The sequence below is a fragment of the Gracilinanus agilis genome, chromosome 2, assembly GCF_016433145.1.
Source record: "Gracilinanus agilis isolate LMUSP501 chromosome 2, AgileGrace, whole genome shotgun sequence".
Lineage (NCBI taxonomy): Eukaryota > Metazoa > Chordata > Mammalia > Didelphimorphia > Didelphidae > Gracilinanus > Gracilinanus agilis.
In genome coordinates, this window is record NC_058131.1 from 544,576,080 (window position 1) to 544,598,109 (window position 22,030).

The following is a 22,030-nucleotide window of genomic DNA, read 5'->3' on the forward strand; positions in this document are numbered from 1 at the left end:
ACAGGGTTGGGGGTGGTAAGAGAGAAATGAGGAGTGAGAATATGTACAAGGTAGTTTGAAGAACCTCTTCAAATACTGTAGGACAGAATCTGTAAATGTATATTATCTTTGCATAGAGAAAATCCACAAAAATTGTCTATAACCATAGACCAAATATAGGTCCTTGGTATCCAAGAGGGACTATAAGAATGACTATGATAATTTCTCAATATAACTCAAAAAAATCCTTAAAACCTTTTTATGTCCTTAGGACAGAGTAGCGACAGCATTTAGAAATCCATAAGAAAACAATTTAAAGTTTTTTGTATTTGACTTCTACTAAAGGTCACCGAGATAGCATGGAGCTACAGAAATTTAAAGAGGCATCATACAAGATGAAAGAAATATTGGCTATAAATATTCTGGTAGGCAAAACTTATTCAATACATTGTATAATTTCCTTGTACTATTTAAAGTATTTAATTCAAAGTAGAATTAAAAATATATGTTAAGAAAATAAGTTGTAGTCTCAGCAGAGATTTATGATTGGTAATGAATTTTCTCAGCTATCTGAAACAAACTCTTTTTCTCAATAAATGTACTGGGGGGGTTAGGAGGGATAGATTGATCACCTTTTTTACATGCTACTAACTTTTAGCTTTGTCCTTGTTACTACACTCTGCTAGTGGCATGAATAATTATTTCAGTAAGAAATTGGCTTGAGTTAAGGAAAGATCTAGAAAACAATTTTAGTTTATAGGTATTCATGCATCATTTAATTGTGCAAATTAGACATTTGTCAGTGTCATAAATATATTATTTCATGAATTCCTTAACTCCCTACCAACAAAACTTTTGCCAATTTAATGACAACGAGGTAGTAGAAAATGTGTAACTATTTCATTAGTATTCTGTTTACAACTGAAGAGATACAATAATTATCCTCATTTTTCCTAAATTTAGAAGATGCAAACATTAGTTTCTTATACTTAGCTTCATATAAAGATTAATCGGGACTACATATCTAGATGTATGAAATTCTGAATAATTTAGGAAAGGAACAGGATGAATTGAAATATAGCAAAACATGTAGTAGCAAACTAGTTTATTCAGTGAAAACTTTAAAATACAAAAAAATGACAAATCTTGTGAGTAAAAGATCAGGTCCTCTTTGTCTATTTTAAAAAATGTCTTAATAACAAATTGATTAGGTAGAAATAAGATCATTGAACTCTTTTAACAGGTAGAAATAAGTTGAAATAATAATAATTTCTTCTGAGACTATAGATACCTGTATGGCCTTAGGAAAATTACGCAAGACCTCTCTCTTTTTGTCCATTTTTAAGTGAAAGGATTGAGCCATATAACCCCTGAGATTCCTTCTAGATATAAGATCTTTATTCTTTTAAACTGATTGTCAAAAAGAAGTTCAGATAACATTTTCTATGATTAAAAAAAAACTGAGTGATGATGATATTTTCCTTTAAGTAATAGTGTTGACAGATTTTCCTTTGAAAATCAAAAGCTTGCTCTGATTATAAAAGTTTCTTTATTTTTTGGCCTCAAAGAAACATTGGTCACCCATTATGAATATAAGAAATCTCCATAATAATGAAATAATGGAAAATGGCATTTTAATGCATCAAATAAGTACAGTTTAGTGTTTGATCATTGGCTTTGTTTTAAATAGGGCTTTATAAATTATGTGCAATTATTTACTGTATATTTCTTTTCATATTTTTTGCTTATTTAAAGTTTACAGTTTGCTTGCTTCATATAGGAACAGCAAAAAGATATAAAGAAGACCATCCCAGAGAATGTTGAAATCCCTGGATATCAGGTAAAAGCTTTTAAAAGCCAAGTCAAAAGACATTTAAAAAAATTATTATGTGCTTTTTTCCTATGTATCCAGCACCATGCAAAGAACTAGTAATAAAAACAAAGACAAAAAAGGCAGTTGTTGCTCTGGAAGAGTTCACAGCATATAAGGGGGGGACAACATAATATGTAAAAAAGAATATATATATATGTGTGTGTGTGTGTGTGTGTGTGTGTGTGTGTGTGTGTGTGTGTGTGTGTGTGTATGTGTATGTGTATGTGTATATATAAATACATATATTATAAATTGGAGATAAGTCACCATAGAGAAGGCACTTGCATTGAGGAATCAAGAAGTAGAAGGTGATTAATTATGGAGGAGTGGAGCCTCCTCCAAGACGGAAGCTAGTCTCTTAGGAAACTAGGAAAGTAGTCAGCCCTTTCCACTCACCCAATGAAGTAGTCCAGGAGTCAGAATCTCAATTGAAGCCATGCCACAATCTCCAGGGAAGTTCCCTTGAAGACTATCTCCAGGACACACTCTCCTCTAGACTCAACTTCATGAGATTCGCTCCAGCCCAAGGATTTCAAGGCTTTTATGGTGGTTTTCTGTCCCTGCCCCTTTTCATAGTAGCCAATCACAGTTTCCAAATGGTCCAGCTCTGCCGAGGGGCAGTGTCTGTGGGATTGACTTCTCACCTCTAAAGGTGTTAACTGTCCTCCTAGGATTCACACATTTATGAGTATGTGAACTCTTAAAAGAATTCAAAAGTTTTTGGCTGTTTTGAGTTAGAAAAAAGGGTAGAACTCTCCAAGTATCTTACTGGCTTCTCACCTAGCACTAAGCAGGGTGTGAATTCACTAAGTGGTTTTGGAGCTCCTCCTGCTACTTCAAACTTGTGTTGATTCAATCAAAAGGTAGACAAAGGAGAGTTAATCCTGTCCTCACAATCTAGTGAGGTACCTAGTAGGGGTATTTTAAGTTAGTGTTCCAAAGTTTTAACTCCTACTAGGCTAAGGGAATAAAGGATACCCTTTTCACAAGTGTAAACTCAGAATAGACAAAGAGAATCAAGAATTTCCTTTCACAAGGATAGAAAGGAGGGGGGAGAAATTTGAGGCAGGTTGGTGATTATGGCCTTCACCAGGCCAGTGGCAGTGTGAGAAGAGAAAAGTGGTCCTTTGTGTACAAACTGTTACAAAGATAAAAGCATCTTGCAACAGATGGTGCCCTCAACAGAAATGGGAAAGTTAGGATCAAGAGAGGGCTTAGGTGGGTGAGTAGATAACAAGTTCAGCTTTGGACTTGTTAAGTTAAAGATATATTCAAGATAACCAGCTTGAAATGTCCCATAACATCTTTGGCACTTTGGGTGCTTAAGGGAGCTGCTAATATGTTAAAAGAAGGAATATGAAAAATATATATGTATGTAAATGTACATATGTATATTTACATGTTGCTTACAAAAATTAGGTCTAGAGAAATTCTTTCAACCTATCATCTTTAGGAATATTGGAATTATGTTAAAGACAAGAGCCTCTTTTTCCTTGGGAGACAGCATGAGAGTACTGGCCAGGAATAGAAATAGGAAAGATATACAACCTGGTGAGGAAAAATATAAGAAAAGGAGAAAGAGATAGACTGAGAAAAAGAAGAAAAGTATAGAAAGAAAGAAAGAGTACACTGCCCTGGTGACCCTGTTCTGAATATTTTTTTCAGTGTATGTTATAAAATGTAGTACAGAATTGAAAGCAATATTTAACATCTCTATCTGACCCAGGACAAAGCATAGTAAGGTCTCTTAATTTCCTTACTATATGGTCTAAGATCACCTTAACTATTTTGGTTTTATCTCTCACATTATGCAATAAGTTTGTAATCCTCTCAGAATCCCTATGTAACACCTTACCCCATACTATATTTGTACAATTTTTTTTAACCTAAGTGTTTTACTTTGCATTTATCTTTGGTCCATTTTAGAGAATGGGCTATTGCAGTGATGGCAAACCTTTTAGAGGAGGGGGTGGGTGATGTGAGAAATGTTCTCAGGCACACATGGAGGAGAGGAGGGGAACAGCCTGCCCTGTGGGTTAATGGCTTTCTAGTAACGAACTCTGGAAAACTCTGTACTGGAGCAACAGTATGCATGCCCACAGAGAGAGCTCTGAGTGCCCCCTCAGGCACATGTGCCATAGGTTTGCCACCAGGGAGTGTTGGTGACCTGGCTGTGAAGGGAGCTAGCTGCATAGATAGAGGTTCAGGCTTCCCAGGATGGGGGGGTGGGGGTGGTGAGAGAGAAAGTGTGAAAATGTGGCTGGACTGAATAGGGACAAGTGGAATTGTATTATAAATTAACAAGTTCATTTATTGTGGTTTCAGTCCAGCTTATATAGAAATTTTATGCTTAAGCAATACATAGAACAATAACAGATATTTCATAAAAAGTGATACACAGCTGCACCATGATGTCACAGACTTGATTATATACAGGGTCTTTCATATGCAATAATATTTTTAGTCTTGATTCAAGGAAACTTTTCATGACATAAGGTTTTATTGTTTTCATGCCAGATGACTTCAGCCCACTTGTGAGGAATGCTTTTATCAAAAACTATTTTTATTTCTGACAGGTTTGCAGCTTGCAGCATGGGACTGGCCTTGCTAAAGTCTGGGGCAGGCTTGCAAACATTTTTTTGTGGCAGCTTTCCTCAGTTTCATTTGATATTTCATTTGATAGCTCTGCCCACTTTTTTTCCCTACCCACTTATCTGATAGTCAATTTTTCACCCCGTTGCAAAGATGGTATAAATGTAGGGGGAGAGAAGTGATACTGTCAAATGATTTTTTTTCCACTTATTCTTTATATGTGGCTCACCATTGAATTGGCAAAAGTAAAAACCTTTTTTCAGATTTTTGCTTAGAGACTTGGCAGTTTGCTGTTTATCTTCATTAAACAAATGCATATTAATTGCCTACTTTGTGCAATCATTTATATATGTAATCAGGTTTCTTTTTTATATCTTTTGTTTTCTTCAGACAAAACATTACTCATTAAAAAATTTAAAAGCCTCGTTAGGGATTTGATGTACCACAAAAAACAACATTTCCATACACATGAAGAACAAAAATAGAGGATTGTGTATGAAGTAGAATCATTACATACACCTTGGATTTGTTTTTGGTGTGGTATATTCTTAAATTTAATACTGGTTACACCAATGTTCTACTTATAACTTGTCTCTTTTTCTGAAGTTCTTTCTGTTCTCATCTTTGGATAGGTAGAATTCAGTAAATGATAGAGAATAGGCCTCATAGGCAGAAAGAATAGCATTAGCTGGAGAGGGGAAATTAAATGTTCCAGTAATGAGCAGTTTTTTAGTTTTGTTTTATCTCACTGGGTTATATGGGGTAGTATTGATAAGGGAGGCTAAAGGTAGGTTTGGGCTACTTTGAACATCACAACAAAGAGCCTAACGTTGTTCTTTGGTTTATGGAGACCCATTACAGATTTTGATAAAAGACATTTTTAGAAAGACTAATAATGATCTCTGGTGTACAGAATGGGTTGAATGGGGAGAGAGACTGGAAACAGATAGAGCAGTGAGAATCTGATTATTGAAATAATTTTATCTGAGAGGTAGTAAGGACTGCCTGCACTGCAGTAGTGCTAATAAAAATGAAACAAAGATTTATACAAGAGAAGAATAACTTGTTTCAAACCTTTGTAAGAAGACTTTTTTTTAAATTGGCAAGTCTGGAAGAAATGGATTTTGAAAGAAAGACATTCATTGTGATTTCATTATAGTAGTCACATACCATTGAATTCAAATAAACTTGGGTAACATAGTGGGTAAAGAATCTGGAAGACTCATTTTCCCAAGTTCAAATCCAGCCTCATACACTTAGTAGTTGTGTAACCCGAGGCAAATCACTTGACCCTCCTTGGCTTGGTTCCTTTTCTGTAAAATGAACTGAAGAAACAAACTTCTAGCATTTTTGCCAAGAAAACTCTAAATGGTGTCATGAAGAGTCAGACTCAACTGAACAACACAACAACAAAAAACTTAAGGGCAACAGGATCATAATGAGACATTTTTTTAAAAGTTCCTCATCTCTGAGGTTAACTTCAAGGTGAACCACCATGCTGTTTGATATGTGCTTGTAGTAGGTAGAAGACATGGCTGAATGAGCCCTGATTGACCAAATAAGGTCATTTTTATGAGATTTTAACTCATGGTATAAATAGGCTTCTAAAAGATTACTGGACTGTTTTCTGCAGAGTGATCTTCCTTCTGACAACTCCTTGAAGCATGTGAGTTCTTATGCGGGATTAACTGAGTGTCACAAGACACCCATTTCCCTTCACTCAGATCAAGGTAAGTATTTTGCTTTGCTCCTAGGTCTTTCTAATATACAAGGGAAGGAATAAAGACTATGTGCTGAGATTGATGCAAAAAAAAGTAGTTGGTTGATTATGCTTATATTTAATGACCTCAATCTTGAGGCAAGGCCATCTGACAAAAGAGAAAAAGGTAATAAGGTGAACCATTTGAGGTTTTGAATTGCCTCATACAAAGATTGGGAGAGCTACAGAGAAGATTCAGATAAGGTAAATAATCATGATTTGTAATAGACCAGTTTAGCATAACTGTTTAGTTAATTATTCTCCTGCTAGGTTTTGAGGCCCACAAACAAAAGAAGATTCAGAAAATTTTTAAGTTTTATATTATGCTTACAAAGAAAATCAGATGTTCTGTTACTCAAATATTACAATTTTTTTTCCCTTTTAAGTTCAAAACAGTAATAGAAGAGCATCTACAGAAGACACTCACGAGGTAGATTCCAAAGCAGCCTTACTTTCGGTTTGTGCATTTTAATTTTATACAGTGTTTATGTCAGAAAATAACTATATAAATGAAAAGTGATGGTATTTTGTGATCATACTTTTTTTAGATTGTGTTAAACTTTTAAGAAAGAGACTTGAGCATAGATTTATTTAAGAAATCTCTTTTATTTTTTAGAAAAATTTTCCATGGTTACATGATTCATGTTCTTACTTTCCCATTCATCTCCTTCCCTTCCCCCCACCCCCCCACTCCTCCAGCTGACTTGCATTTCCACTGGTTTTAACATGTGCCATTGATCAAGACTTATTTCCATATTATTGATAGTTGCATTGGTGTGGTCATTTCGAGTCTACATCCGCAATCATGTCTGCATCAACCCATGTGTTCAAGCAGTTGTTTTTCTTGTGTTTCCATTCCTGTAGTTCTTCCTTTGAATGTTGGTAGCGTTCTTTTCCATAAATCCCTCAGAATTGTCCTGGGTCATTGCATTGCTGCTAGTACAGAAGTCCATTACATTTGATTTTACCAAAGTATCAGTCTCTGTGTACAATGTTCTTCTGGGTCTGCTCCTTTCACTCTGCATCAATCCCTGGAGGCGATTCCAGTTCACATGGAATTCCTCCAGTTTTATTGTTCCTTTGAGCACAATAGTATTCCATCACCAATGTATACCACAATTTGTTCAGCCATTCCCCAATTGAAGGGCATACCCTTGTTTTCCAGTTTTTTACCACCACAAAAAGCGATGCTATAAATACTTTTGTACAAGTCTATTTATCTATGATCTCTTTGGGGTACAAACCCAGCAATGATATGGCTGGATCGAAGGGCCGGCATTCTTTTAGAGCTCTTTGGGCATTGTTCCAAATTGTCTTCCAGAATGGTTGGTTTAGTTCACAACTCCACCAGCAATGCATTAATGTCCCAATTTTGCCACATCCCCTCCAACATTCATTACTCTCCCCTGCTATCATTTTAGCCAATCTTCTAGGTGTGAGGTGGCACCTCAGAGTTGTTTTGATTTGCATTTCTCTAATTATTAGAGATTTAGAACACTTTCTCATGTGCTTATTGATAGTTTTGGTTTCTTCATCTGAAAATTACCTATTCATGTCCATTTATCAATTGGGGAATGGCTTGGATTTTTATTTTTTTAATATAATTGATTTAACTCCTTCTATATTTGAGTAATCAGACCTCTGTCAGAGTTTTTTGTTAAAGAATTTTTCCTGCTTGTTTCCCTTCTGATTTTGGTTGCATTGTTTTTGTTTGTACAAAAACTTTAATATAATCAAAATTATTTATTTTACATTTTGTAATTTTTTCTAACTCTTGGCTTGGTTTTAAAATTTTTCCTTTCCTAGAGATGTGACAAGTATACCATTCTGTGTTCACTTAATTTACTTATAGTTTCCTTCTTTATATTCAAGTCATTCACCCATTCTGAATTTATCTTGGTATAGGGTGTGAGATGTTGATATAAATCTAATCTCTCATATTGTTTTTCAATTTTCCCAGTAGTTTTTGTCAAATAGTGGGTTTTGTCCCAAAAGTTGGGCTCTTTGGGTTTATCATACACTGTCTTGCTGAGGTCACTTACCCCAAGTCTATTCCACTGATCCTCCCTTCTGTCTCTTAGCCAGTACCATATTGTTTTGATGACCGCTGCTTTATAGTATAGTTTAATATCTGGTACTGCTAGGCCACCTTCCTTCACGTTGTTTTTCCCCCATTATTTCCCTTGATATTCTTGATCTTTTGTTCTTCCAAATGAACTTTGTTACAGTTTTTTCTAATTCGGTAAAAAAGTTTTTTGGTAGTTTGATAGGGATCGCATTAAATAAGTAAATTAATTTGGATAGAATGGTCATTTTTATTATGTTAGCTCTTGCTACCCATGAGCAATCAATGTTTTTCCAATTGTTTAGATCTAGTTTTAATTGTTTAGAAAGTGTTTTGTAGTTGTATTCGTATAATTCCTGTGCTTGTTTTGGTAGATAGATTCCTAAGTATTTTATATCGTCTAGGGTGAATTTAAATGGTGTTTCTCTTTCTAACTCTTGCTGCTGTGATATGTTGGAAATATATAGAAATGCTGATGACTTGTGTGCATTTATTTTGTTTCCTGCAACTTTGCTAAAGATGTTATTTCTACTAGCTTTTTAGTTGATTCTCTAGGATTTTTTAAGTAGGCATCCTATCATCTGCAAAGAGTGGTAGCTTAGTCTCCTCATTGCCTGTTTTAATAGCTTCAATTTCTTTTTCTTCTTTAATTGCTATTGCTAGTGTTTCTAGTACAATGTTGAATAATAGAGGTGATAATGGGCATCCTTGTTTCACTCCTGATCTTATTGGGAAGGCTTCTAATTTATCCCCATTGCATATGATGCTTGTTGATGGTTTTAGGTGTATACTGTTTATTATTTTTAGGAAAGGTCCTTCTATTCCTATACTTTCCAGTGTTTTCAATAGGAATGGGTGCTGCATTTTGTCAAAGGCTTTTTCAGCATCTATTGAGATAATCATGTGATTTTTGTTTGTTAGACTGTTGATATGGTCAATTATGTGGATGGTTTTCCTAATGTTGAACCATCCTTGCATTCCTGGTATAAATCCCACCTGATCATGGTGGATGATCCTCTTTACCACTTGCTGGAGTCTCTTTGCTAGTATTCTATTTAAGATTTTTGCATCTATGTTCATTAGGGAGATTGGTCTATAGTTTTCTTTCTCTGTTTTTGGTCTACCCAGCTTTGGAATCAGTACCATATTTGTGTCATAAAAGGAATTTGGTAGGACTCCTTCTTTGCTTATTATATCAAATAATTTGTATAGTATTATTAGTTATTCTTTAAATGTTTGATAGAATTCACTTGTGAATCCATCAGGCCCTGGCGATTTTTTTCTTAGGGAGTTCTTTGATGGCTTGTTCAATATCTTTTTCTGATATTGGATTATTTAAGTATTCTATTCTGCTGTTAATCTAGGCAATTTATATTTTTGTAAATATTTATCCATATCATGTAGATTGCTATATTTATTTCCATATAATTGGGCAAAATAGTTTTTAATGATTGCCTTAATTTCCTCTTCATTAGAGACGAGATCTCCCTTTTCTCTTTGATACTGTTAATTTGATTTTTTTTCTTTCCTTTTTTTTAATTAGATTTACCAGTACTGTCTATTTTATCTGATTTTTTTTCAAAATACCAGCCTCTAGTCTTATTTATTAATTCAATGGTTCATTTACTTTAAATTTTATTATTTTCTCCTTTGATTTTTAGTATTTCTAATTTAAGTTTTCATCTGAGGATTTTTAATTTGTTCATTTTCTAGTTTTTTAAGTTGCATGCCCAATTCATTAATCTCTGCCCTCCCTAATTTGTTAATATATGTATTCAGTGATATAAATTTTCCCCTTGGAAGAACTGCTTTGACTGCATCTCATAGGTTTGAGTAAGAACTCTTATCATTGTCATTGTATTCAGTGAAATTATTGTTTCTATGATTTGTTCTTTAACTTATTTAGGAGAATCACATTATTTAATTTCCAATTAGTTTGTGGTTTGCCTCTCCACGTAGTCTTACTAATAACTATTTTTATTGCATTATGATCTTATAAACTTGAATTTATTGTTTCTTGCTTTTTTTGCATTTGTTTGCCATGTTTCTGTGCCCTAGTATATGGTCTATCTTTGTGAATGCTCCATGTGCTGTCCCTATTTATTTTTCTCCATATATCTATTAATTTTTCTAGGATTTCATTCACCTCTCTTATCTCTTTTTTATTTATTTTTTTGTTTTGATTTATCTAGATCTGATAGGGGAAGGCTGAAGTCACCCACTAGTATAGTTGTTTTGTTTTTTTTTTAAACCCTTGTACTTTGGTATATTGTCTCATAGGTGGAAGATTGGTAAGGGTGGGCAATGGGGGTCAAGTGACTTGCCCAGGGTCACACAGCTGGGAAGTGTCTGAGGCCGGGTTTGAACCTAGGACCTCCTGTCTCTAGGCCTGACTCTCACTCCACTGAGCTACCCAGCTGCCCCACCACTAGTATAGTTTTGCTATTTTGTCTTTGAGTTCCACTAGCTTCTCCTTTAGAAATATGGATGCTATACTGTTTGGTGCATACATGTTGAGTACTGATATTTCTTCATTGTTTATACTGCCTTTTATTAGGATGTAATTACCTTCCCTATGTCTTTTAACCAGATATATTATTACTTTGGCTCTGTCATAGATCATGATTGTAACCCCTGCCTTCTTTTTCTCAGTTGAAGCCCAATAGATTTTGCTCCAGCCTTTCATTTTTACTCTATGTATGTCTTCCTGTTTCTTGTGTGTTGTAGACAACATATGGTAGGATTTTGGTTTCTAATCCACTCTACTATTTGCTTCCATTTTATGGGCGAGTTCATCCCATTCACATTCAGAGTTATAATTATCAACTGTGTATTCCCAGACATTTTGACTCTCTCTCCTTGTCCTGTCCTTTCTTTTCACTATTTCCTTCTATACCAGTGTTTTGGTTTTAATCAGTTCCCCATATTCCCTCCCTTATTGTACTTACCTCTCTCTGCTCTCCCTTCTTATTCCCCTCTTATTCTTCCTTAGGATCTTTTTAAACTCCCCCTCTCCCTTCCTAGTGTTACTTCCCTCCCCACCAGTCCTTTTGTTACCTTTCTACTTCTTTATAGGGCTGGAATCAATTCTCTCCCCCAGTGGATCTGATTGTTCTTCCCTCTTTAAGTAGATTTCCTCTCTCCAAACTCTTTACCCTTCCAGTGTATTGTTATTCTTCTCTGGTTGCCCCATGTGCTTCTTTATGGAATGTAAATTTACTCCATTTTGTTTGTTTTCTCATTTTTCTTAGTATTATCTTTTTTCCCCTCTAGGTTTGTGTATATTTATACATACGTGTGTGTGTGTGTGTCTTCTTTTCTTCTAGGGAAACAAACTGATTGAACTTATTGGGTTCCTTAAAGAAAAGGACACAACCACCACTCCCCCCCCCCCCCCCCCCCCATTACCTTATGGGTATTCTCTTGAGTTCTGTGTTTGGGCAGCAAACTCTCTGTTTAAGTCCGGTTTTTTCTTTTTTTCTTTTTTTTTTTTTTTTAATCCTTACCTTCCATAAGGCAGAAGAGTGGTAAGGGTAGGCAATAGGGGTCAAGTGACTTGCCCAGGGTCACACAGCTGGGAAGTGTCTCAGGTCAGATTTGAACCTAGGACTTCCGGTCTCTAGGCCTGGCTCTCAATACACTGACCTACCCAGCTGCCCCCTCCTCTAAGTCTTAATGTCAGTTGAGGGATAGCTTTAGGTTTCCAGGGTTAGGTAACAGGTTGGATCCAGCCTTACCAAGCCAGATTCAGAAGATGTTCACTGTAATACAGGTATTTCTGCATAACAGCATAGGCAGGCAGCTTTCTTATCATCTGTCTTTATATATTTTTCACTTGATTAACTCTTTGCAAAAGATATCAATTTTTGATATAAACTATGCACTAGATAGTTTGGCTAAAGTAGGAAAGAAAACAATTGTTCCTCTAAGATGTTATCTTTTCCTTTTGGAAGGAGACCCACACTTGGGACCCTTTCTTCCTCCTCCTTTTTTCCCCCCTCTACCATCCAGAACTCCCTGGGGGAAGGGTCATGATCCCAGGTTCTTCCTCTCACAACCCTGAGTCCATGCAGGTACTAAAAAAAAGTTTGGCAAGCGCTACAAGATAGTCTTCTTCAATCTTTTCCCCAATGTTTCTTTCTCCTTCCTCTTTCTTGGCTACATAATCTAAGCTATGAACAATTATTTGAAAATATTTCAAATCATTAATTAGAGAACTACAAATAAAAAATTTTTGAGTTTTCATCTCACATCTCTCAGTTTGGCAAAAGATAACAAAAAAGAAAATTGACAAATACTGAGGAGGTTGTGGGAAAATAAGCACAATATACAGCAATCTAGAAGGAATCTAAAAAAAAGTTGTTAAATTGTACATGTCCTTTGATCCAGATAGATTACTAATAGGCCTATACCCTAATGTGATCAAAGAAAGAGAAAAAAGATCTTCATAAAAATATTCATAGCAGCTCTTTTAGTAGTAGGCAANGCTTGGAAGTCCTTGATTTTATTGAATGACCATACTTTCCCCTGCAAAAATATAGTCATTTTTGCTGGATAGTTGATTCTTGGTTATAGATCCAGTTCTCTTGCTTTCCGTAATATCATGTTCCATGCCTTCCTGTCCTTCAATGTAGATGCAGCCAGATCCTCTGTTACCCTAACCGTGGTTCCCTGATATCTGAATGACTTCTTTTTAGCAGCTTGTAATATTTTTTTCCTTTGGTCTGGTAGTTTTTCAATTTGGATATAATAATCCTGGAAGTTGTCAGTTGTGGATTAAATGAAGGAAGTGATTTGTGGATTCTTTCAATTTCCACTTTTCCTTCTTGTTTGAGAATGTCAGGGCAGTTTTCTCTGATAATTCCTTGTAGGATAATGTCTAAACTTTTTCTTTTGTCATGCTGTTCTGGTAAATCAGTAATCCTTAAATTGTCTCTTCTAGCTCTGTTCTCCAGATCTTTGGTTGAATCAATGAGGTTTTTCATATTCTCCTCAAATTTTTCATTTTTAAAATTTTTATATATTCTAGCTGACTTGTGAAGTTATTTGCTTCTAGTTGTTGAGTTCTATTTTTTAAAGAATGAATTTCATTCCTGGCCTTTTGGTCATCCTTCTCCTTGTCTGATTTTCTTTGTAGATCATCTTTAGCATTCTTTGCTTTGTTTTCAAGCTGGCCAATTCTGACTTTTAAGACTATTTTTTTGTTTTAGTTCATGTATTTCCTTTTTCAAATTGTCTTAAGCCTCTCTTGATTACTTTTTGAGTTCCTGAAGTTCTTGAATTAATTTAATTTTGAGATCTTCCAAAGCCTGTGTCCAATTCGCTGGAACTTCTTCCTCTTCTTCTATTTGTATTTCTTTTGCTCTCTTTTCACTACCTTGAAAAAAGCTCTCAATTGTCATTTCTTTCCTCATTTTCTGTTGTTTACTCATATTTTTTTCCTTTTCTGTTCTGCTAGTTTAAGCAGATGGATTTAATGAGCTTTGATTAAATATCTTCCTCCAGCTGGCAATGGAGGTTTGTAGTTACTTTTTCCTCAGTCTCTGCAGGGAGAGGGGTTTTGGAGTTTCCCTGCCTCTGTCCTATTGATTGGATTAGTCTGTATTGCTTAATGTGCCCTGAGGCTAAATCCTCCAGGGGGTAGGGAAGAAGTGGGGGAGGCAAGATGGGATCTTTTCACTGAGCTGTCCAGCAGTAGGGTTCCGTTCTCCCTCCCCCCCCCCCCCCTTTGTATTTGATCTGGTTTTCTTTCCTCTTGAAGCCCTTTGTTTTCTATCTTGGTGTGATGAATCCAGGCTCTCTATGGTTTGGCTCCATCTAAGCCGCCATCTTCTGAGCTTTTTTACTCTGTTTCTCTGGCTTTCTCCTCCAGTCACCTCCCTGGTGCCTGTTTTCAAAGAGGTTCAAAGTGGGGGCCAGCAAAGCCTCTCTCCAGGCTGGTGCACCTGCCCAGAGATTTCAGGGGCTGCTGGAGACTCAGCACAGCTCGTGGGGGAGGGGTCCTGGGATTCCCCTTATATACCCTCAGACCTGACAGTTCAAGAATTCAAGCCTTTTTCTTGACATACCTCTTTAGCTGTCCAGCAGTAGAATTCCCCCTGCTCTATCCTGTTGATCGATTTGGTCCTCTTTCTTCTCGAAGTGCATTGTTTTCTATCTCTTGTAGAAGGGTACAGAGGTTTTAAGATTTGCTCTGTCTAAGCCGCTATCTTCCCAGAATCCTCCAAGAAATCTCTTTTCTAACTATAAGGTGGAACTATGTTTTTCAAGTTCCTATAGAGGGAGCAGAGCCAGGATGGCTGCTTGGTAGCCCAAAAGCTGGAACCACTCTGAGAATCTTCCCAAATCAAGTTCCAGTAGACCTACAACCAAAATATCACTCTTACCCATGTTTGGCAATCCTCTCCTTAGCCACCTGAAACATACCTGGGAAAGCAGAGTATGCCAAACAAAATTTTCTTCTTAATTACCAAAAACTGTCAAATCCAAAATAGACCATGCTCTTTCAGTTAATGTTCTCCGTCAGAGAGACCCCTTAGACCATAACTCATTTTTGTTGACTTCTGACTTATAATTAGTTCTAACTTTCTTAGTTCTCTTAATTACTCTGAACCTAGCAAATAAAAAGAGAAAGAAAAACTAATATAGTGCTTCATGTTCAGTGATAAATAGCCTTAGGTAGCTAAGAAAAATTTATGATCAGTATATTCTGTTTAAGAAGGCAGAGAAACATTAAATACATTTTAACTATATATTTAACTTTGTTACTAAGAAAATTCACCTAACATGAAATATTTGATTCTCTTGAGTGCCTTACTATAGTTATGCCCATTATTGAGGACTGTGTGAAATGATAGTTATGTTTTCTTTTCATAACTTTTTTTTTAGTTTTAAAAAATAAAATTTTAAATAAAAGGTAATCTAGCAATTGTATTTTGATTTGAGATTATTAAAATACCTTTATTTTTTTTCTTTTGATTAAAGGATTGGTTACAAGATAGAACAACAAATACTCAAATGTAAGTAGGCTTTCTGACTCATAAAACTAAATTTCAGACTGTTAGATATTCTGTTTATATTGCTCATAAAGCATGTCACTGAATACTTATTGATTCATGGAGATTATAATAAAAAATATCTATATTCTTTCCTATTTCTTTGTCGGGACAGATTAACATGAATTAATTCATTTATTTAGTTTCCTACTTTTTTTTTTAAATTGAAATTATTTCATTAGCAAGTCATACCTTTAACTTGTTACTAAAAATTATATATAAATTACATTGTAGCATGTAGATGTAGAGACTGGGATTAGTACCCTTAACCTAACCTAAATATGAGATCATGAAGGCCTGAACTAAGATGGCAACCATGAGAGCACAGAAGAAGGAACAAATTGGAAAGGTTTTTCATTGGAAAAAAATGAAAAGAATTAGTGGTAGATTGGAAATAGGGATAAGAAGAGTCACATCTGGCTCTGATATGGGTAAATTTGAGGTTTCTCTCAATGGTAATTGGGAGAGCTGGCATGTAGTCTAAAATTGGGCCTTTCCCCATTATATAAAAATAACAAGTTACTCCATTAACCAATAATGGCACTATCATTCAGTGCAAGCAGAGCAGGTATAATGTTACACCAGAGATGGAACTTGAACTTATTCTGGGCACTCCAAATTTTATTTTCACAATGACCACTTTCTCCTTGTATCTTTTCCCAGCTCCCTCCTCCCCAGAGGGCTATTCATCATAAAAAGTATATTTTCTTTTTAAAAAATAAAAAGAGAAAAATCAGCAAAGTATACAAGTAAATGAAAAAAATCTAGCCCTCACTATGGATTCGCTCACCTCTGCAAAGCAGTGGAGAAGATATCTTCTCATAACTCTTCTTTGAGCAGAAACTTCACTATTATAATTTCATAATATTCACCTTCCATGTTTGTTGTGGTTCTTTCCACTTACATTGTGTATATTATTTTCTTGTTTTTAAATATTCAGTGTTCATGGCTAGACCATCCCAATATAAAAATTACAATACTGTACTATCAAAGTTGACCTAAGATGTAATGCTATCCAATCAAACCACTGAAAAATGGTTTACAGGATGAAGTAAATGATCATTTGGAGGAACAAAAGATCTAGAATATTTAAGGAAATAATGGGAACAAATGGTAGGAATGAAATGGAAATGGTGCTTAAAGTCCACAAACTATCATAAAATAATCATCAAAATCATTTGTTGCTGGTTAAAAAGTAGAATTGTAGGTCAATGCAGCAGACAAAATGATAATATCATAAATTATGGAATTCAGTAAGAGTTTCTGAAAACAAATGACCTAGGAAAGAACCCCTTATTTGATAAGAACTTCAGGACACCTAGAATTTCATGGCTTTGCCATTCACTGTTTTTATCACACTAAAGATCTTGGAGATTCATTACTGGTCAGCCATTAGTTGGCAACTATAGGTGCTTAGTGGATAAAGTTCCAAGACCAGGGTCAAGAAGACTCATCTTTCAAATTTGTTCAAATTTGACCTCAGGCACTTACTAGCTCTGTGACTCTGGGTGAGTCACTTAACCCTGTTTGCCTCACTTCCTCATCTATTAAATGAGCTAGAGAAAAAATGGCAAAGAAAATGTCAAGAAAACCCCAAATGGGTTCAAAAAGAGTCAGATATGGCTGAAAATGACTGAACCAGAGAAGAGTTAAAAAAGAAATATTTCTGGGTAGTCAAAACTTTTGGACATAGGATGCATACTGTACTGTACTCAGGGAGAAGCCACCAAAAGTAAATGTTGCTCCTTTTGTTAAACCAATTGATTTTTTTTCCCCCACAAATTCTATTAAGGACCATCCACATGGAAGTTGAAAGATTGCATTTGGGAGTGCTAGCCTCAGAGATACACATTGAAGGGAAACTCAAGGCTCTGAAGAGTTCTGTAATATACTCAAATCCTGTACCAATATCCCAAATTTAAAAAAAAGAAAAGATATTACCTTAAGGTTGATGGTTTTTTCCTGCTGGAATGCATCTTAAAAATTTTTTTTTTATAATGAAGCTAAATGAAAATTCATGGTTTTTTATAATGGAATACATACCTTTCATTCAGGGAGATTCTACTTGTGTATTTATTCCATTGCTTTGAAACCAGAATTTAAGAAGAAATTTTAAAGCATGAAAGTCTTAGAAGCAGTTATAATGAACTCAGTGTAACTCCCTATGCAGAATCCACATCCTCATTTTCGGGAGCTGAAATCTAGATATCATTACAATCAGTGACTCTCTCCTCCTCCTCCTCTTCCCTCCACCCTCACCCCCCCAATTTGGAAGCATACAATAAAGTAAATATGAAGATATCACATATAGGCAGACCTTTAAAGCCACAAATTGTTAACCAAATAAATATACTTTTATCTTCTAATTAGAAACTATACATTATAAAGTTAGCAATCGGAAGGATGTCTCAATATTATTACTTTTATTAATAATTACATTTTAAAGATTCACCAGAAAGTCAATTCACTTTTAAAAGGACATGAGAATATCACTAAAGAAAAGAGCTTCACAACTTTATAACTTTTTCCTTTGTGTAACATTTTTCCAGGCCATCTGAAGAGGAAACAGCAAATGGTAAGGAGTGAAGTTTCTTCACAATAATTAGGAATCACATAAGATGTAGTTTTATTACCAAACTATCCTAGGTGTAGTAATTTGGGAGAATTAATATTTAAAGGTATTTCATCCCTTCTAAAATTAAGATATTGGATGATTTTCATTAACCTCACCAATTTTCTTATGTTTCTGCCTCAGAAATTTTTTCTTCAAGCTTTTTATACCACGTTTCTTCTAGATGGTGAATCCCTCTTCTTCAGTCATACTTGAAAAAAAAATTGTAGTCAGAAATTTAAGTCTTAAATACAATATAGGTGATATAACCTCCATTTTTTATTTGTTTTACATTACAAGTATTCATCTTACTATAAGTGTGCCCATGGAACAGCAGTTCTGGTTAACTGAGATCCACACTGAACACTGATATACTAAAGTGGATACATGCTTCTACTGGCTCCCCAACTATTAAGTATTACAGAAACTGAAAAATGCTAAGAGGGAGGCATATGGAGAGGAGCTGAGGTCTACATTCCTATGTCTGTTTACTCCCTCCTGCCCCCTCCCCCACTCAGTACTCCCAGAAGAGTGGTAAGCATCAGTGGCTGATGAAGAAGGCAAGGAAGTATACTGTTTTCTTTTTTAAATACAGTACTTTATGCTTTTTAGATTACATTTATCATCTTCATTTTGTACATAAACTTAGACTAACAGTAAACAGCACAGGCCCCAGGTTCTTTTCACTATATGGATTCTTCCTCTCATGTTTTTCCCATAGGCCAGTATGCAATTTGGCAGGGGCCTAGAGGCTTTAAATGCGCCTCAAACCACATAATACCATTTTACTATTGCTTCATAGCATAGGATTCAGTTTCCTTTTTAAAAATTCTTTAGCTTCATATATTTTGTTTTGGAAATTTTTCTTGAATTTTTTCCCCCCTCTTCAAAAATGGACTTTCACTTTCTTGAATATGTAATAGGAAGCTAGAGGATTTCCTTTAATTTTAAGTATTACTTTCCATTTAATCTCCCATATCTGATATATACATAATCTCCCCTATTAGAATTTAGTTCCTGGAGGGCAGGGACAGTTTTGCCTTCCTTGGTATCCCAGGCCTTGCATAATGCCTGGTCTGCTGCAAATACTTAACGCTCATTGACTGTCTACCTTAATTAACTAAAATTCACATGGAAACATTTGTATGCACTAGCTAATTCTATAGAGTCACACTTACTATTTGTCATTTTAGGTATTGCGTCTCCTTTTAAGCCAGTTATGGATATAAATTACTACTATTCAGGTCAGTAATACCAGAAACTGAAAATAAAGATATTTCATTCCCTTGCTCAGGTAATGTTAAAAATTTTTAGGATAAAAAACAAACTTACTTTTAAAATTCTCCACATTTGACTCCAGCCTTCCTTTCCAGACTTATCTATCACTCCCTTCACTTACACTATGTACCTGCCAAATTGATCTATTTTCTCTTCTCTGTCTCACTTGGGAACTTTCAGACTGGTTGTCTCATAGGTCTGATGGTCTGTCAAAACTCTCAATCCTTTCCCACCCCCCAGGTGATGGTGGACCATCATGTATTTAGTGCTATGTCATTAGCAATAATTCCTCATCTATTATTTATCAAGCAAGATGAGCTCATCCTCTCCCTTTTCTGTTTACCAGGTTTTATTGGGGGGTGAGTGGGAAGATGACATTCCTTAAAGTTCCTGAGAACAAAGGAATATGTACAAAGGTCAAAGAATTGGTTTTTACCTCTCCTACAAAACTCAAGATATGGAAATAATTTGGTATACATAAAAAAAAAATCCTCTCAAATCTTCAAGAGTCAATTAATTCAAGTGCCACCTCCTAAAACTTCAAGTGGGTTGAGTGTTTTTTTGTCTCCTCAGGTTTTATTTTTTACTCTTGTTTGTTTAAATGTTATTTGGTGCCCCCCTTTCCAAAACGAATCCAAGTTTTTAGAAGCAAAGATAGATTTTCATTTTTGTCTTTTTTATTCCCAGTGTGATGTTTTGCATATTGTTTGCACTTCATAAATACTTAAAAGTGTTGTTTCTGTATCCTTGTTATGCAGCTGTGGAAAGAAATAACCTGATGAGGTTATCACAGAGCATTCCATTCACTCCTGTGCCTCCAAGAGGTAAAAATAAATAAAATTATAATTTCTTCTTAATGTTCATTTTCATTTGTTTTCATAGTATTGATAGGGATAATCAGGGTCTCACAAAGATGTTTTGACTTGCCACAGCTACAAACATTAAAGCCTCCTAGTCCAGAACAGTTCTGATCCATTCCCTGGATCTACAGCAGTATGGTATAAATAGTGTGTGTTTATGGCTAACTTAAAATGTATTTAAATTTTTTAAAATTCAGAATTTGATAATTCCATTTCAAATCCAGAACCACATATTAAGACAAGTTCATTGATTTCTAATCATTTTATTAACTTGTTTTACTTTACAAGAATACCAGGTTTGAGGTTCACATATATTTCCCTTTATCTTGCAGGTGAGCCAGTCACAGTGTATCGGTTGGAAGAAAGTTCTCCCAACATCTTGAATAATAGCATGTCATCTTGGTCACAACTAGGACTCTGTGCTAAAATAGAGTTTTTAAGTAAAGAGGAAATGGGAGGAGGATTACGGAGAGCTGTCAAAGTACTATGTACTTGGTCAGAATATGAAATCCTCAAATCAGGGCATCTTTATATCATCAAATCCTTTCTTCCTGAAGTAGTCAATACATGGTCAAGTGTTTACAAAGAAGATACAGTGTTGCATCTCTGTCTCAGAGTAAGTACTAGTAACAATAGAAAATAGTCTTTTCCCTGAAGTACAAATAAATGTAAGAACTTGTTTTTATTAGCTTAGTTGAATAAGCTGTTTCTTCCCTAGGAAATACAGCAACAGAGAGCAGCACAAAAGCTCACCTTTGCTTTCAACCAAATGAAGCCAAAATCTATTCCATATTCTCCAAGGTAAATCTTTTGATCATTTAATTCTTGAAGAGAGAGTTGCTTCTTTTTAATATCACAATTGAGGTTCAGTATTTTGTAATTTGAATATTGTACTAAGATTTAAAGTCTTAAATGATATATATCTTGAAGAATGAAAGCAATGAACTAGATAAGTAAGATTTTATTAGAATATTTTTTTGAAATTCTGAGTTAACAAATTTACCTTTATTTAATTTAGTGTCTGTCAATATTTTTCCTAAGGTTCCTGGAAGTTTTCCTGTTATATTGCCATTCTGCTGGGCAGTGGTTTGCAGTAGAAGAATGTATGACTGGAGAGTTTAGAAAATATAATAATAATAATGGTGATGAAATAATTCCAACCAATACTCTAGAAGAAATCATGCTAGCCTTTAGCCACTGGACATATGAATATACAAGAGGAGAGTTGTTGGTACTTGATTTACAAGGTAAATTAAATTTTGCCTAATTAGAAATGACAAGTATTCTAAATGACTTAAAGTTGCTTCTTATTCAGCCTTTTGAGGTAGTCATGTATCTCTCCTCCCCTTAGTTTTAGCTATTCTCTTCAGTACCAACTTTGAATGAGGGAACTATGGAACCAGTATAGGAAATGCTATTATTAGACACTTAATAACCAGTTAAGAATTATATGCAAATTGTATACACTTTAAAACTTGAAAACTTTTAAGGTATGTTAAGTGGTCTCACTAAAATCTTGTTTACACAACTTTTTAGCAAATCTCTTATTCCTAGTCAACTCACTTGGGCTGCTTGCTCTAGGTTTACTGTCTAAATTATAGGTAGTACCTACCTCTGTTCCACTCCCACCTCCCCTTGTCTCTCTTTTTTTTTAACTCTTAACTTCTGTGTATTGGCTCCTAGGTGGAAGAGTGGTAAGAGTGGGCAATGAGGGTCAAGTGACTTGCCCAGGGTCACACAGCTGGGAAGTGTCTGAGGTCAGATTTGAACCTAGGACCTCCCGTCTCTAGGCTTGGCTCTCAATCCATTGAGCTACCCAGCTGCCCCCCTTGTCTCTTATCTCCAGAGTTGAAGTCATTACTCTTTTCTAGCCAGCTAGTTGTTTTTCATGTCCAAAATGAATCTTTCTTTAAGGCCAGATTAAACACCAACTCGTTCATTAGCATATTTATAACATT

General features: G+C 35.2%; 1 protein-coding gene across 1 annotated transcript in view; it reads left to right on the forward strand.

Moving 5' to 3' along the window:
• TRPM7 (transient receptor potential cation channel subfamily M member 7) overlaps positions 1-22,030 on the forward strand; it is a 105,959-nt gene that overhangs the window by 78,716 nt on the left and 5,213 nt on the right. Inside the window, exons 27-37 of the mRNA XM_044665170.1 lie at positions 325-404; positions 1,760-1,819; positions 6,078-6,174; positions 6,590-6,660; positions 15,253-15,287; positions 17,873-17,898; positions 19,128-19,178; positions 19,971-20,036; positions 20,405-20,688; positions 20,791-20,873; positions 21,114-21,319. Of these exons, the coding sequence (XP_044521105.1) occupies positions 325-404; positions 1,760-1,819; positions 6,078-6,174; positions 6,590-6,660; positions 15,253-15,287; positions 17,873-17,898; positions 19,128-19,178; positions 19,971-20,036; positions 20,405-20,688; positions 20,791-20,873; positions 21,114-21,319 (1,059 nt within the window). The remainder of the gene's footprint in view (positions 1-324; positions 405-1,759; positions 1,820-6,077; positions 6,175-6,589; positions 6,661-15,252; positions 15,288-17,872; positions 17,899-19,127; positions 19,179-19,970; positions 20,037-20,404; positions 20,689-20,790; positions 20,874-21,113; positions 21,320-22,030) is intronic.